Source organism: Mobula birostris, chromosome 13, assembly GCF_030028105.1.
Source record: "Mobula birostris isolate sMobBir1 chromosome 13, sMobBir1.hap1, whole genome shotgun sequence".
NCBI classification, from domain to species: domain Eukaryota; kingdom Metazoa; phylum Chordata; class Chondrichthyes; order Myliobatiformes; family Myliobatidae; genus Mobula; species Mobula birostris.
This window is the reverse complement of record NC_092382.1, coordinates 17,011,896-17,028,581: the sequence shown is the minus strand read 5'-3', so window position 1 is coordinate 17,028,581 and position 16,686 is coordinate 17,011,896. Positions and strand designations below refer to the sequence as shown.

General features: G+C 44.3%; 1 protein-coding gene across 1 annotated transcript in view; it reads right to left on the bottom strand.

The window, feature by feature from the left end:
* LOC140207826 (uncharacterized) overlaps positions 1-16,686 on the bottom strand; it is a 75,676-nt gene that overhangs the window by 40,925 nt on the left and 18,065 nt on the right. Inside the window, exon 2 of the mRNA XM_072276387.1 lies at positions 4,261-5,708. Within this exon, the coding sequence (XP_072132488.1) occupies positions 4,261-5,708 (1,448 nt within the window). The remainder of the gene's footprint in view (positions 1-4,260; positions 5,709-16,686) is intronic.

Genomic DNA, 16,686 nt, shown 5'->3' with positions numbered 1-16,686 from the left:
AACATAGTCTAACAAGTTAACATGTACATCCCCATCAATCCACTGTTCCTTTAACAAGGTCAAAGGTCCCCTCACTCCATGACCAAATACAAGTTCAAATGGAGTAAAGCCCAGTGACTCCTGTACCAACTCTCTTAAGCCTGATTTATACTTGTGCGTCAAGTGTACGCCATAGGCACTATGTACCCTACGCCATACCCACGGTGTACCTTACGCCGTAGAGTGACGTGCACCTCCTCTAAAAAGTAACTCACGCGTCGCGGCGACGCAGACCGCAACAACTGTGATTGGTACGCTTGGTAGCATCGCATTTCCGGTTGCTTTTCTCTGCCATGTCTGTACACTGATGCAAAATAAATGGTTGGAGACAATGAACCAACTCGTCAAACCTACCTGCCGACATCTGAAGATATTGGAAATGCATTTCCTCATCCATGTCTCTCACGAAGAAGCTCAACAGTGTCAGAGAAACCCCACCGCCAACTTGCGTTTTGGTGGTGAAGTGCAGAGTGATGCAGACACAACTACGCATACTCGCTACGGTGTAGGGCTACGCAAAAATTAAATCGGGCCTACGGTGTAGGATATGGCGTATCCCCAATGCACAAGTATAAATCAGCCTTTACAGTTAACAAAAGCAAATGTATTCCTTCATCCCAGTCTTTTCCATTTTCAACACAGTATGTCTTAATCATTGTTTTGAGGGTAGAATTAAATCTTTCTAAAGCCCTTTGTGATTCCAGATGGTACGCAGAGGATGTAATTTATTTAGTTCCCAGTTCATAAACTACCTGCTAGAATAATCCAGATGTAAAATTACTTCCTTGATCAGACTGGATTTCTTTAGGCAAACCAAATAAAGTAAAAAACTTGTTAAGAGCCTTCGCCACAGTTTTAGGTTTAATATTTCTGAGAGGTATTGCCTCTGGGAATCTGGATGCAGTACACATAATAGTTAGCAAATACTGATGGACAGCTTTAGTCTTTGGTAATGGGCCAGCACAATCCACTATAACTTTGGAAAAGGGTTCACCGAATGCAGGTATAGGCCGGAGTGCGGCCACTGGGGTGACCTGATTAGGTTTACCCACAACTTGACAAGTGTGACAGGTTCTGCAAAAGGTCACAACATCTTTTCTCAAATTAGGCCAGTAAAATTCCTTTATAATCCTGCTTACAGTTTTATTCACTCCAAAATGGCCACCTAAGGGCATACTGTGAGCCAAAGTTAAAATTTCAGTCCATTAAACTTTAGGAACTACAACTTGGTGAACAATTGCCCATTCCTCACTCGCAGGTATAGCAGGTGGCCTCCACTTCCTCATTAACACTCCATCCTTGAGATAATACCCTACTGACATTTTCTTAATTTCATCATCTGAGAAAGATGTTTCTTATAAAGCTTCAATCTCAGGGTCTCGGTTCTGTTCTGCTATAAACTCCTTCCTAGACAGGGATAAATCTTTCTCATCAGACTTACTACCTGAATCCTGTTGAAACAATGAAGGCAGAAAATTCCCTGACAAGTCATCATAACCTGAATCCCAATTTTGGCTACCTTGGGTATCAGAATCGTGCTGCACAGAACCGTCTGCATTAGCAGACTTTTTCACCGTACTTCGAGTTACTGTGCAGGAAGGATAAATGTTAAAATCCATCTGTGGGTCGTCAGTGGTTGGCTTAGTTGTCGACTGCACTGCAGGAACAACATTACCATCTGCCAGGTCATTCCCTGACAGCAAAGTAACATCGTCCACCGGTAAACTGGAGCATAATCCGATCTTAACAGGTCCCGAAACCAACCCTGACTGTAAAGTTACCTTGTGCAATGGCACAGAAACAATGCTGCCCCCAATGCCTTTAATAAGATTTACCTCACCAATGTCAGTCTCATCACCAAACTTTAGAATGCTGTCTAATATAAGTGACTGAGAAGCCCTAGTACCTCAAAGAATTTTCACTGGTACCGGGGTTGACCCTTCCATTACTAATACAAACCCACCTGACATAAAGTGATCGAATCCCTTCTTAACTCAGTCAGACCTCTCAGTCCTTAACTGAGCCTCAACAGAATGTTCAGAACCCTGTGGGTTTATAGGTGCTTCAACATACTGATCACAGGCATGTGGGACTGCCTCCTTTTCCTTTTTCTTCTTCAGGACAGAACAATTAGCCACCATATGACCAGCTTTCTTACAATAGTAACAAGAGAGACCAGAATATTTCTCCTTCAACTGCTTCTCTTCATCCTTACTCTTGTCACTCGTCCCAGCTTTAATTTCTGGTTTACCCTGGTTATCCCTGCTACTCTTTTGGAAACTCTTACTCGGGGTAAACATAACCTTGTGGGTTAAAGCAAACTCATCTGCTAATCTAGCAGACTCCTGCAAAGTGGCAGTGTCCTTTTCATCTAAATCAAGGATGCACCTTTTGAATTCTTCAATTAAAACCAACTCTTTCAAGCTGTTAAAATCATCATTTACATTTTTATATGTGCACCAGCGGTCAAAACACACAAACTTCTCATAAGCAAATACCATATAAGTCTGGTTCACAGGTTTCCTCAAATTTCTAAACTTTTGCCTGTATGCTTCTGGGACCAACTCGTAAGCCTTGAGCACAGCCTGTTTCACTATGTCATAATCAGCTGCTTCATCAACTGTCAAAGCAGAATAGGCTTGCTGAGCCTTCCCCTTAGTTACACTTTGTGAGAGAATAGGCCAACCCTCTTTTGGGCACTTTAAACTCTGAGCAACCTTATCAAAATGCTGAAAGTATTTATCAACCTCTGCATCGTCAAATGGAGGTACCAATTTAACATCCTGACTGCCCTCAAATTTATCACCAGAGTCTAATGCTAGACCCCTTTGCTGCAATCTCTCTATCTTTTCCAGTTCAAACAGCCACTGTCTTTCTGCTTCCTCCCTGTTTTTCTGCCTCTTCTCTCTGTTTTCCTGCCTCTCTAGCCTCAACCTGCCTCTGCCTTTCCACAGCCTCCATCTTGAATTTTTCTAACTTGTACGGGAGGCCAAGCTCACTAGGTTTACTTTCAGGAAACACCTCCAACTCCTCCACTTTAAACACACCCTCAGATACATAATGTTCAGCTATTATCCTCTGCATCTGTGACCTCCTCATTGTCGATTTCACCTTAGCAAGTTTTAACCATTTAACAATACTCAACAACTCAATACTTCTGGTGTCCTTCAGTGCCTTAGAGGTTGGCGCTTCCAGAAATCTATCAACATCCATTGCTGCTGATTTTCCACACACAAATAAATCAAAAGGGATTTCTCCAGTGAAATCGATAATTAATCAATACACCTCCAAATCTTTTCCTATCCCGGATGCAAGTCCCAATTTTGTCCCCGTAACACTTTAGAAATGAGTCAGCAGCAATAGACTACACCTAGAGTCTGTTTTTGATGTTAAATCCACTATCTTTATTAGTACCTACAAACAATATAGTAACTTAAGCAAGATAAACAAAAGTTAACAGTGTTATGTGTATAAATGTGGGTAAATATAACTCCCAAACTACTGAGCTCAGGGGAAACAAGGCTTGGAGTCTTGAGATGGTAAGCTATGAAAGTTCAGTTCAACCACAGAATAGTTGAGGAGAGAGAGATATTTGTAATCCAGGGTAAATGTCGAGAGAAGGCAATAACGTTGAATTCCACAGCATACATGGTGGTAAAACGAGAGAACAGTCGCTGTAGATTTTATCCATCGTTGTTCCAAATCCACATACAAATTATCACCGAAAGTGACTTTTCACAAGGGGTATCGTCTTCAAGTGAATTTCCACACCACACCCAGGCAAGGGTTAACACATAAGTGGCCTTCACAGGATACCCCAAATCCGATCCACTCCTATGGATCAAATGAGGTGACAACCACACATTCAATGTATGCTGAATCGATAATTAACCCACCTTTGTGGGCATAGGAAAGTTTGAAACAGTGACCTTTGGCCACTAGTTCCCTTGTTTCGAACCTTCCATTTGTCCTCCTTCATTTCTGTCTGACTCTGAGTGCCTGTGTCCTTGGTTAAAACTAAACAAGCTGTGAGTGATGTAAACAAGCTGCAAGTCAGACTGATTTCCATTCTTAATCTCTCTCTCTCTCAAGATGACAGTCCACAGCAAACGAAATCTAGGGATTCATAACAATGGCCGTTCCCCATTGTGAACTGACTGGTGTGCCAGCAGTTTGGATGACTGAGTGAATCCTTTCCCACATTCTGAGCTAGTGAATGGCTTCTCCCCAGTGTGAACTCGCTGATGACTCTGTAGGTTGGATGACTGAGTGAATCTCTTCCCGCAGACTGAGCAGGTGAACGGCTTCTCCCCAGTGTGAACTCGCTGATGTTTCTGTAGGGTGGATAACTGAGTGAATCTTTTCCCACAGACTAAGCAGGTGAATGGTTTCTCCCCAGTGTGAACTCGCTGATGATTCTGTAGGGTGGATGAGTGAGTGAATCTCTTCCCACAAACTGAGCAGGTGAATGGCCTCTCCCCAGTGTGAACTCGCTCATGACTCTGCAGGGGGGACGACTGAGTGAATCTCTTCCCACAGACTGAGCAGGTGAACGGCTTCTCCCCGGTGTGAACTCGCTGATGTGCCACTAGATTGGATGACTCAGTGAATCTCTTCTCAGAGACTGAGCAGGTGAACAGCATCTCTCCAGTGTGAACTCGCTGGTGAGCCATTAGCTTAGACGAGCAAGTGAATCCCTTCCCACAGTCTGAGCAGGTGAACGGCCACTCCCCACTGTGAACTGACTGGTGTGCCAGCAGTCTGGATGACTGAGTGAATCCTTTCCCACATTCTAAGCAGGTGAATGGCTTCTCCCCAGTGTGAACTCGCTGATGACTCTGTAGGTGGGATGACTGAGTGAATCTCTTCCCACAGTCTGAGCAGGTGAACGGCTTCTCCCCAGTGTGAACTCGCTGATGATTCTGTAGGCTGGATGAATCAGTGAATCTCTTCCCACATTCTGAGCAGGTGAACGGCTTCTCCCCAGTGTGAACTCGCTGATGACTCTGTAGGCTGGATAACCGAGTGAATCCCTTCCCACATTCTGAACAGGTGAACGGCTTCTCCCCAGTGTGAACTCGCTGATGACTCTGTAGGTTGGATGACTGAGTGAATCCCTTCCCACATTCTGAGCAGGTGAATGGCTTCTCCCCAGTGTGAACTCGCTGATGACTCTGTAGGTTGGATGACCCAGTGAATCTCTTCCCACAGACTGAGCAGGTGAATGGCTTCTCCCCAGTGTGGACTCGCTGATGTCTCTGTAGGCTGGATGACTCAGTGAATCTCTTTCCACAGACTGAGCAGGTGAACGGCTTCTCCCCAGTGTGAACTCGCTGATGTTTCTGTAGGCTGGATTGATCAGCTAATCTCTTCCCACAGACTGAGCAGGTGAACGGCTTCTCCCCAGTGTGAACTCGCTGATGTCTCTGTAGGGTGGATGAATTAGTGAATCTCTTCCCACAGACTGAGCAGGTGAACGGCTTCTCCCCAGTGTGAACTCGCTGATGACTCTGTAGGTTGGATGACTCATTGAATCTCTTCCCACAGACTGAGCAGGTGAATGGCTTCTCCCCAGTGTGAATTCGCTGATGTCTCTGTAGGGAGGATGAATCAGTGAATCTCTTCCCACAGACTGAGCAGGTGAACGGCTTCTCCCCAGTGTGAACCCGCTGGTGAGCCATTAGGTCAGATGACCGAGTGAATCCTTCCCCACAAATTCAGCAGATGACCAGCCTCTGCCCAGTGTGAGTTGCCTGGTGTGTCCACAGGTGGGATGACCGACTGAATCCCTTCTCACACACAGATCAGATGAATGGCCTTGTCTGGTGTGAACTTGTTGATGTACCTTCAATTGAGATGACCGAGTGAATCCCTCCCCACAGTCTGAGCAGGAAGGGTGGTTGATTGAAATCCTTGCTCCACTTCTCAAACATCTGGACAGAGACAGCAAAACTGGCGTGCCGTGTTTGAGATCCTAGGAGCTAAATTCCTTCTCGTTTTTAACCTGTAAAAAGATTTACAAAATCCATCACTGGGTTAGGACTAAATTTCAGATGAGATTACTTGAGTTGTCAAGGTTTGATCTGGTATCACACTGTTACAGTGAGGTTCAACCCAAGTTGGAGAGAGAAATCATCTTCTAACGAGGCACAGTACTGGTATCTGGAATGACCATCAATTCCTTGATGCTGTTCCTGTCTCTATAAGAATGGGGCATTTCTGCCATCTCCAATCTGTGACTTGGCTCAGTTTGACTCTCTCCATTGGTATTATTCCCTGTTCCTGCTGAGCAGCATGGGTGCCTGGCCCCACAGTAACTGAAACAGTATCAGGCAAATTGTCTTTCTTGTCATGCATCTGGGATTTTCTTTTATGTATTATTAACTTAAAAGTGCCAGAGTTTTAACACCATATACAAAATTCCTGCTGAGATGAATGGTTGGTCTGCACAGCTGTTAAAAGAACTTAGAGGGAATTTTTGTATTATTTCAGGTTCTTGTCACAGTCATCGAAAATTACAACACAGAAACAGGCCCTTTGGGCCACCTGGTTTGTGCTGAACTATTTAAACTACCCACTCCCATACCCCTACCATCCAGGTACCTATACAAACCTCTTAAATGTTGAAATTGAGCTCGCATGCACCACTTGTGCTGGCTGCTCATTCCACACCCAGATGACCGTCTGTGTGAAGAAGTTTCCCCTCATGTTCTCCTTAACGTTTCACCTTTTACCCTTAACCCATGGTCTCTGGTTGTCGTCCCACCCCATCTCAGTGGTAAAAGCCAGCTTGCATTTACCCTATCTATACCCCTCATAATAGTGGTATACCTCCATCAAATCTCCCCTCAATCTTTTATGTTCCAAGGAATAAAGTCCTGACCTGTTCAATCTTTCCTAATAACCCAAGTCCTCCAGACCTGGCAACATTGTTGTGAATTTTCTCTGAACTCTTTCAACCTCTTTTACAATGTTCATGTAGGTAGGTGACCAAAACTGTACACAATACTCCAAATTGGGCCTCACCAATGTCTTCCACAAGTCAAGATAACATCTATCTATTGTTGTCAGTACTTTGGTTCATGAAGGCCAATGGGCCAAAGTCTTTCTTTCCGTCACATCCATGACACCATTTTCAATAGACAATAGGTGCAGGAGTAGGCCATTTGGCCCTTCAAGCCGGTACTGCCATTCACTGTGATCATGGCTGATCATCCACAATCAGTACCCCGTTCCTGCCTTCTCCCCATATATCTTGACTCTGCTATCATGAAGAAATCTCCTGTTTTCTTGAAAGCATTCAGAGAATTGGCCTCCACTGCATTCCACAGATCCACAAATTTCTGGGTGGAAAAGTTTTTCCCCAACTCCATTCTAAATGACCTACCCCTTATTCTCAAATTGTGGCCTCTGGTTCTCGACTCCCCCAACATCAGTGAATTAAGGACTTGTATTCCCAGATCCCTTTCTTCTACAACACTCCTCAGTGCCCTACCAGTCACGGTGAAAGACCTCCCTTGGTACGTCATACCAAAGTGCAACAACTCACACTTGTCTGCATTAAATTCCATTTTCCATTTCTCAAACCATTTTTCCATTTGATCCAGATTGCACTGCAAGCCATGATAGTCTTCCTCACTGTTCACTACACCACCAATCTTAGTGTCATCCACAAATTTGCTGATCCAGTTAACCACACTATCATCCAGATTACTGATATAGATGACAAACAATAACAGATCCAGCACTGATCCCTGTGGCACACCACTAGTCACAGGCTTCCAGTCAGAGAGGCAACCATCTGCTACCACACACTGGCTTCTCCCAAAGACAGTGTCTCATCCAATTTACTATCTCATCTTGAATGCTGAATGACTAAATCTTCTTGACCAATCTCCCATATGAGACTTTGTCAAGTGCCTTGCTAAAGTCCATGTAGACAACATCCACTGCCTTGCCTGATAACTTCCTCGAGAGTACAAGATTGGTTAGACATGACCTACCATGGACAAAGCCCTGATGTCTATCCTTTATCAGTCCCCACCTATCCAAATACTTACAGCATATCTCCAGTTCCTGCACACACGTTCCAATAACTTTCCCACTACTGATGTCAAGCTCACCAATGTATAATTTTCTAGTTTATTTTTAGAGCCTTTCTTGAACAGTGGAACAACATTGGCTGCCCTCCAATCCTCCAGTACCTCACCTGTCTCTAAAGATCATTTAAATATCTGTGCTTGGGCCCCGACAATTTCTGCAGTTGTCAGCCGCAGAGTCCCAGGGAACAACTTGTCAGGCCCTGGGTATTTATCCACGCTAATTTGCCTTAAGACAGCAAACACCTCCACCTCTGTAATCTGTACAGGGTCCATGAAGTTGATGCTGCTTTGCCTCACTTCTATAGACTCTGTGTCCATCTCCTGAGTAAATACAGATGCAGAAAAAAATCTCCCACATCTATTTTGTCTCCTCATATGGATTACCATTCTGATCTTGCAGAGGATTAGTTTTTTTTTCCCTTGCAATCTTTTTGCTCTGAACATATCTGCAGAATCCACGAGCATTTTCCTTCACTTTGTCTGCTGGGGCAACCTCATGCCTTCTTTTATTTCTTTCATAAGTGTTCACTTGAATTTCCTGTATTTCATAAGTACCCCATTTGTTCTTATCTGCCTGTACCTGGTATGCACCTCCTTTTTATTGATCTGGGAGATGAAGCACAAAGGGCTGATAGAGCTGCATGGTGTGGGGTGGGGGTAAGGGGGGTTAAACTAAAGATGCAGGGGGAATGGGAGCCTGAATAACAGAACAGATAGTGGAGGGGTTGTGGAGACAGTTGTTGTTCAGACCTCAGACAAAGACAGGAATGAAAAAGTTAAGCATGGTGCAGTGAATATGCTCAATCCTGTATATTTCAATACAGGGAGTAGCATAGTAAAGGCAGATGTGTTCAGGGCATAGAATAACACCTGGAATTAAGATACTAGGATCTGGCCACTGTGGACTAGGACAGGCTGCTTTCTGGCAAAGTTGTGCTTGGTAAATGGGAGGCCTTCAAAGCAAAATTCTGATAGAACAAAACAGGTATGTGCTTGTCAGAATAAAAGGTAAAGACAGAAACTGTAGGGAACCTTGGTTTTCAAGGGATATTGAGACCCTGGTAAAGAAGAGGAGATGTTTGCTATCCTGAGGCAGATTAGGGTGGAGAAATCTCCAGGGCATGATAAGGTGCTCCCTCAGACACTACGGGAGGCAAGTGCAGGAATTGTCAGGGCCCTAGCAGAGAGAATTAAATCATCCTTAGTGACGGTGGATTATCAGAGGATTGTAGGATAGCCAAAGTTATTTCACTGTTCAACATAGAACATGGAAATCTACAGCATATTCCAGGCCATTCAGCCCACAATGTTGTGCCAACCATGAAACTTACACTGGAAACTGCCTGGTATTTCCCTAGCACATAGACCTCTATTTTTCTAAGCTCCATGTACCTATCTAAGAGGCTGTTAAAATACCCTATTGTATCTGGCTCGACCACCGCTGCTGGCAGTGCATTCCACACACCCATCACTCTCTGTGTAAGAAAACTTACCCCTGACATCCCCTCGGTATCTATTTCCGAGCACCTTAAAACTATGCCCCTCGTGTTAGCCATTTCAGCCATGAGGAAAAACCTCTGGCTATCCACACGATCAATGCCCCTCATCATCTTATCCATCCAAAAAAGGCTCTAAGCATAAACAAGGATATTATACATTGCTTTGATGATTTGTTGGAAGTTTAAAAAGGTATGAGGGTATAGATGGGGTAAATGCAAGCAGCTTTTTCCACTGATGTTGGGTGGGACGACAACCAGAGGTCATGGGTAAGTGACTTCCCCATTTATACAACAAATACAATACAGCACAATACAGGCCCCTTGGCCCACAATGCTGTGCCGAACACTACTTTAGAAATTACCTGGAGTTCCCCATAGCCCTGTATTTTTCTACGCACCATGTACCTATCCAGGAGCCTTTTAAAAGACCCTGTTATGTCCGGCTTCATCACAGTGGCCGGCAGCCCATTCCACGAACTCACCACTCTGTGTAAAAAACTCACCCCTTGTGGTGATGTCACGTGTCAGGACGTGACTGGACAGAGTTCCCAACATGAGCAGAAATGAAGAATGATCGAGAAGCATGACAGTGTAAAACATGGTTTTGCTGCTGTTAAATACAAGTTCAATTCTGCAGAATATGGTTTGTTATTAGTAACCCACGGTACGTATAAAGAACACAACACCCCGACATCTCCTTCGTACCTGCTTCCAAGCGCCTTAAAACTGTGCCCTCTCTGCAGATTTTCTCTTGTTTGTGACTGGAGGCAGAACAAAGGTGATTTTCACAACAGCTGATGTAAAAGATTTTGTTCCCTTTCTCCGAGTTCCCGATCCTTGCATTTAGACAGCTGGAGCTCAGCTCTGTCTGAGAGACCCATCGGTTCCCATTCCCTCATCAGCCGGAAGCTCCCTGGGGCCCGTGTACGGATGGTGGGGCTGAGAGAGAGGGAAGAGAGCAGGACTATCCCGGGATTGCGGGTCATGGTGTCCGGAGTCACAGCAATTGTCCCTCCCCCTCCGCTCTCCCCTTTCCATGTCTCCCCCCGCACCCCAACCCTCACCTTTCCCCAGCACCCTGGAGACTCGTTCTTACCTGCTATCGGGCTGCTGAGGCCTACCGTGTACTGCGCGCATGCGTGATATTCGGCAACGTCACAACACTGACGCCTGCGCATTTGATCGGTGCTTCGACGACGGCGAAGTTTTGGGCGCAGGGAGTTATGGGTAATTACGGCGCCATGAAAGGTTTCAGCAAGCACCAGTTCTATTTCCTTTCTTTCCTTTTCAATCTTTTTATTAGTTTCATAAAAATAAACATAACATAGTAGTAGTACAAAGTTATTGGGAATATATTGTTATAATTAGCATGTGATTATAAAGCCAGATAATACTTAAATAATAAAACTCCCAATCGTATAGGATACAAATGAATCATACAAAACAAAGAAAAAATCTAAAAAAAACATGAAAAAAGGAAAAATAAAATAACCCCCCCCCAAAAAACTAATCTAAACAGAATTAATCAATTAAACTAAAAAAAATGCACACACGAGGAAATCTGCAGATGCTGGAAATTCAAGCAACACGCATCAAAGTTGCTGGTAAACGCAGCAGGCCAGGCAGAATCTCTAGGAAGAGGTACAGTCGACGTTTCGGGCCGAGACCCTTCGTCAGGACTAACTGAAGGAAGAGTGAGTAATGGATTTGAAAGTGAGAGGGGGAGGGGGAGATCCAAAATGATAGGAGAAGACAGCGGGGCGGGGAGGGATGGAGCCAAGAGCTGGATAGGTGATTGGCACAGGGGATATGAGAGGATCATGGGACAGGAGATCTGGGGAGAAAGACAAGCGGGGGGGGAAGGGATGGGCAAGGGGTATAGTCAGAGGGACAGAGGAAGAAAAAGGAGAGAGAGAGAAAGAATGTGTGTATATAAATAAATAAGGGATGGGGTACGAGGGGGAGGTGGGGCATTAGCGGAAGTTAGAGTAGTCGGTGTTCATGCCCTCAGGTTGGAGGCTGCCCAGACGGAATATAAGGTGTTGTTCCTCCAACCTGAGTGTGGCTTCATCTTTACAGTAGAGGAGGCTGTGGATGGACATGTCAGAATGGGAATGGGATGTGGAATTAAAATGCGTGGCCACTGGGAGATCCTGCTTTCGCTGGCGGACAGAGAGTAGGTGTTCAGCAAAGCGGTCTCCCAGTCTGCATCGGGTCTCGCCAATATATAAAAGGCCACATCAGGAGCACCGGACGCAGTATATCACCCCAGCCGACTCACAGGTGAAGTGTCGCCTCATCTGGAAGGACTGTCTGGGGCCCTGAATGGTGGTAAGGGAGGAAGTGTAAGGGCATGTGTAGCACTTGTTCTGCTTACACGGATTAGTGCCAGGAGGGAGATCAGTGGGGAGGGATGGGGGGGGGGATGAATGGACAAGGGAGTCGTGTAGGGAGCGATCCCTGTGGAAAGCAGAGAGAGGGGGAGAGGGAAAGATGTGCTTAGTGGTGGGATCCCGTTGGAGGTGCCGGAAGTTACGGATTATAATATGCTGGACCCAGAGGCTGCTGGGGTGGTAGGTGAGGACCAGGGGAACCCTATTCCTAGTGGGGCGGTGGGAGGATGGAGTGAGAGGGGCTTCCCTTCCTTCACTATCAACTCTGCTCTCAAACGCATCTCCTCCATTTCACGCACATCTGCTCTCACGTGTCTTACGTCACCCACGCGCTGGAGAGCTCGAGCTTTATCAGTTTAACGGCTGGGCTACTAATCACGTGACCAGACCCTCCCCCACCGCTGTCAACAGAGGATTCAGGACCTGCGCTATTCCCATTGGTGGGTTTTTGTTCTACCATATATATGAGGAAATTTTTGAATCAATATTATCAAAGAAAGATTTTGGAATAAAAATTGGTACCAATTGAAATACATATAAAAATTTAGTCAAAATAATCATCTTGATAGCATTGATCCGACTGATCAGTGACAAAGACATTGTTGATCAGTTAGTAAACAAAAGTTTAATCTGATTAATTAAAGGTAAAAAAAACTTTAAATAAATCTTCATCCCTTTTCGTGATTTTAACCCCTAAATATATAAAAGAGTCAATAACCAATTTAAATGGCAAATATCCATAAATAGGAACCTGCTTACTTAGGGGCAATAGTTCACTCTTATTAAGGTTCAATTTATAACCAGAAAAGTTACTAAATTGAGCCAACAAAGATAAAATAACAGGAATTGATTTTTCCGGATTAGAGATATCTAATAACAACTCATCTGCACATAATGATAATTTATGTATTTCATTTTCGCGGGTAATACCAAAAATGTTGGGCGAGTCTCGGATACCAATTGCTAAAGGTTCAAGGGCAATATTAAATAATAATGGACTAAGAGGGCATCCTTGCCTAGTACCCCGAGATAGACGATAAAAGGGAGATCTTTGATTATTAGTACAAACCGAAGCTACAGGAGTGTAATATAACAATTTAATCCAGGATGTAAATATCGGACTAAAATTAAAATTAAAATTTTAAATAATAAAATTAAAATTTTCCTCTATTCTCTCTCCTTGGTTGTCTAGAATATTCAAAGAATCAATCAGATTAGGTAAATTACCACAATCGTTTTATGAAGCTTCTATTTCTATAATTCTTAAAAAGAATAAAGATCCTACTGACACTCACAACATGCTGGAGGAACTCAGCAGGTTGGGCAGCATCCGTTGAAACGATGAATCGACGTCTCGGGCCGGAACCCTTCATCAGGACTGACGAGGGAAGGGACAGAGGCCCTATAAAGAAGATTGGGGAGGGTTGGAAGTAGAAGGCTGGTAGGTTCAGTTGAAAAACCAGGAATTTGAAAGACAAAGGGGTGGGGGAGGGGAAGCAGGGAGGTGATGGGCAGGAAAACAATGGGTAGTAGAAGGAGGCGGAACCATGAGGGAGGTGATAGGCAGCTGGGGTAGAGGCAGAGTTACATAGGGATAGAGGAAGGGAGGGGGAGGGAATTACCGGAAGTTGGAGAATTCTATGTTCATACCAAGGAACTGGAGACTACCTAGACGGTATATGAGGTGCTGCTCCTCCAACCTGAGTTTAGCCTCATCCTGGCAGTAGTGGAGGCCATGTATGGACATATCTGAATGGGAACGGGAAGCAGAATTGAAGTGGGTGACTACTGGGAGATCCTGTCTGTTGTGGCGGACGGAGCGGAGGTACTCGATGAAGCGGTCCCCCAATCTGCGTTGGGTTTCACCGATGTAGAGGAGGCCTCACCGGGAGCACCGGATTCAATAGATGACCCCAACAGACTCAAAAGTGAGGTGTTGCCTCACCAGGAAGGACTGTTTGGGGCCCTGAAAGGTGGTCACAAGTGATGTGTTCCATCCGCTGAAGGGCCTGTACTGTGCTGTACTATTCTATGTATATATAGGAAACAGGGAGTAAATACGGTGCTTGCGGAGTATAAAAAGTGCAAGAAAATACTTAAAAAGGAAATCAAGAGGGCTAAAAGAAGACATGAGGTTGCCTTGGCAATCAAAGTGAAGGATAATCCGAAGAGTTTTTACAGGTATATTCAGAGTAAAAGGATTGTAAGGGATAAAATTGGTCCTCTTGAATATCAGAGTGGTCGGCTATGTGCGGAACCAAAAGAAATGGGGGAGATCTTAAATGTATTTTTTTGCATCTGTATTTACTAAGGAAACTGGCATGAAGTCTATGGAATTCAGGGAAATCAGTAGTGAGATCATGGAAACTGTACAGATTGAAAAGGAGGAGGTGCTTGCTATCTTGAGGCAAATTAAAGTGGATAAATCCCCAGGACCTGACAGGGTATTCCCTCAGACCTTGAAGGAGACTAGTGTTGAAATTGCAGGGGCCCTGGCAGATATATTTAAAATGTCGGTGTCTACAGGTGAGGTGCCGGAGGATTGGAGAATGGCTTGTTTTGTTCCGTTGTTTAAAAAAAGATTGAAAAGTAATCTGGGAAATTATAGGCCGGTAAGTTTAACGTCAGTAGTAGGTAAGTTATTGGAGGGAGTCCTAAGAGACAGAATCTACAAGCATTTAGTTAAACAGGGACTTATTATGTAGAGTCAACGTGGCTTTGAGTGTGGTAGGTCATGTTTGACCAATCTATTGGAGTTTTTCGAGGAGGCTACCAGGAAAGTGGATGAAGGGAAGGCAGTGGATGCTGTCTACAAGGACTCCAGTAAGGCCGTTGACAAGGTCCCACATGGGAGGTTAGTTAGGAAAATTCAGTCGCTCGGTATACATGGAGAGGTGGTAAATTGGATTAGACATTGGCTCAACAGAAGAAGCCAAAGAGTCGTAGTAGAGGATTGTTTCTCTGAGTGGAGGCCTGTGACTAGTGGTGTGCCACAGGGATCAGTGCTGGGTCCATTGTTATTTGTCATCTATATCAATGATCTGGATGATAATGTGGTAAATTGGATCAGCAAATTTGTTGATGATACAAGGATTGGAAGTGTAGTGGACAGTGAGGAAGGTTTTCAAGCTTGCAGAGGGATTTGGACCAGCTGGAAAAATGGGCTGAAAAATGGCAGATGGAGTTTAATGCAGATAAGTGTGAGGTATTGCACTTTGGAATGACTAACCAAGGTAGAACATGCAAGGTAAGTGGTAGGGCACTGAGGAGTGCAGTAGAACAGAGGGATCTGGGAATACAGATAGAAATTCCCTAAAAGTGGCGACACAGGTAGATAAGGTCGTAAAGAGAGTTTTTGCTACATTCGCCCTTGTATATCAAAGTATTGAGTATAAGAGTTGGAATGTTATGATGAGGTTGTATAAGGCATTGGTGAGGCCGAATTTGGAGTATTGTGTACAGTTTTGGTTACCAAATCACAGGAAGGATATTAATAAAGTTGAGAGAGTGCAGAGAAGGTTTACAAGGATGTTGCCTGGACTTGAGAAACTGAGTTACAGAGGAAGATTGAAAAGGTGAGGACTTTATTCCCTGGAGCGTAGAAGAATGAGGGGAGATTTGATAGAGGTATATAAAATTATGGTGGGTATAGATAGAGTGAATTCAAGCAGGCTTTTTCCACTGAGGCTGGAGGAGGGAAAAATAAAACCCAGAAAACATGGGTTAAGGGTGAAGGGGGAAAAGTTTAAAAAGTTTAAATGTGGTTCCATTGTTTAAAAAGGGTTACCACAGAAAACCATAGAACCATAGAAACTACAGCACAGAAACAGGCTTTTTGGCCCTTCTTGGCTGTGCCGAACCATTTTCTGCCTAGTCCCACTGACCTGCACACGGACCATATCCCTCCATACACCTCCCATCCATGTATCTGTCCAATTTATTCTTAAATGTTAAAATAGAACCCGCATTTACCACCTCGTTTGGCAGCTCATTCCATACTCCCACCACTCTCTGTGTGAAGAAGCCCCCCCTAATGTTCCCTTTAAACTTTTCCCCCCTCACCCTTAACCCATGTCCTTTGGTTGTTTTCTCCCCTTGCCTCAGTGGAAAAGGCCTGCTTGCAGTCACTCTATCTATACCCATCATAATTTTATATACCTCTATCAAATCTCCCCTCATTCTTCTACGCTCCAGGGAATAAAGTCCTAACCTATTCAACCTTTCTCTGTAACTGAGTTTCTCAAGTTCTAAGAGTAAACCTGGCAATTATCGGCCTGTGAGTTTGACGTCAGTGGTGGGTAAATTGATGGAAAGTATTCTTAGAGATGGTATATATAATTATCTGGATAGACAGTCTGATTAGGAACAGTTAATATGGATTTGTGTGTGGAAGGTCATGTTTGACAAATCTTATTGAATTTTTTGATGAGGTTACTAAGAAAATTGACAAGGGTAAAATGGTGGATGTTGTCTATATGGACTTCAGTAAAGCCTTTGACAAAGTTCCACATGGAAGGTTAGCTAGGAAGGTTCAATTGTTAGGAATTAATATGGAAGTAGTAAAATGGATTCAGCAGTGGCTGGATGGGAGACGCCAGAGAGTAGTGGTGGATAACTGTTTGTCAGGTTGGAGGCCCGTGACTGGTGGTGTGC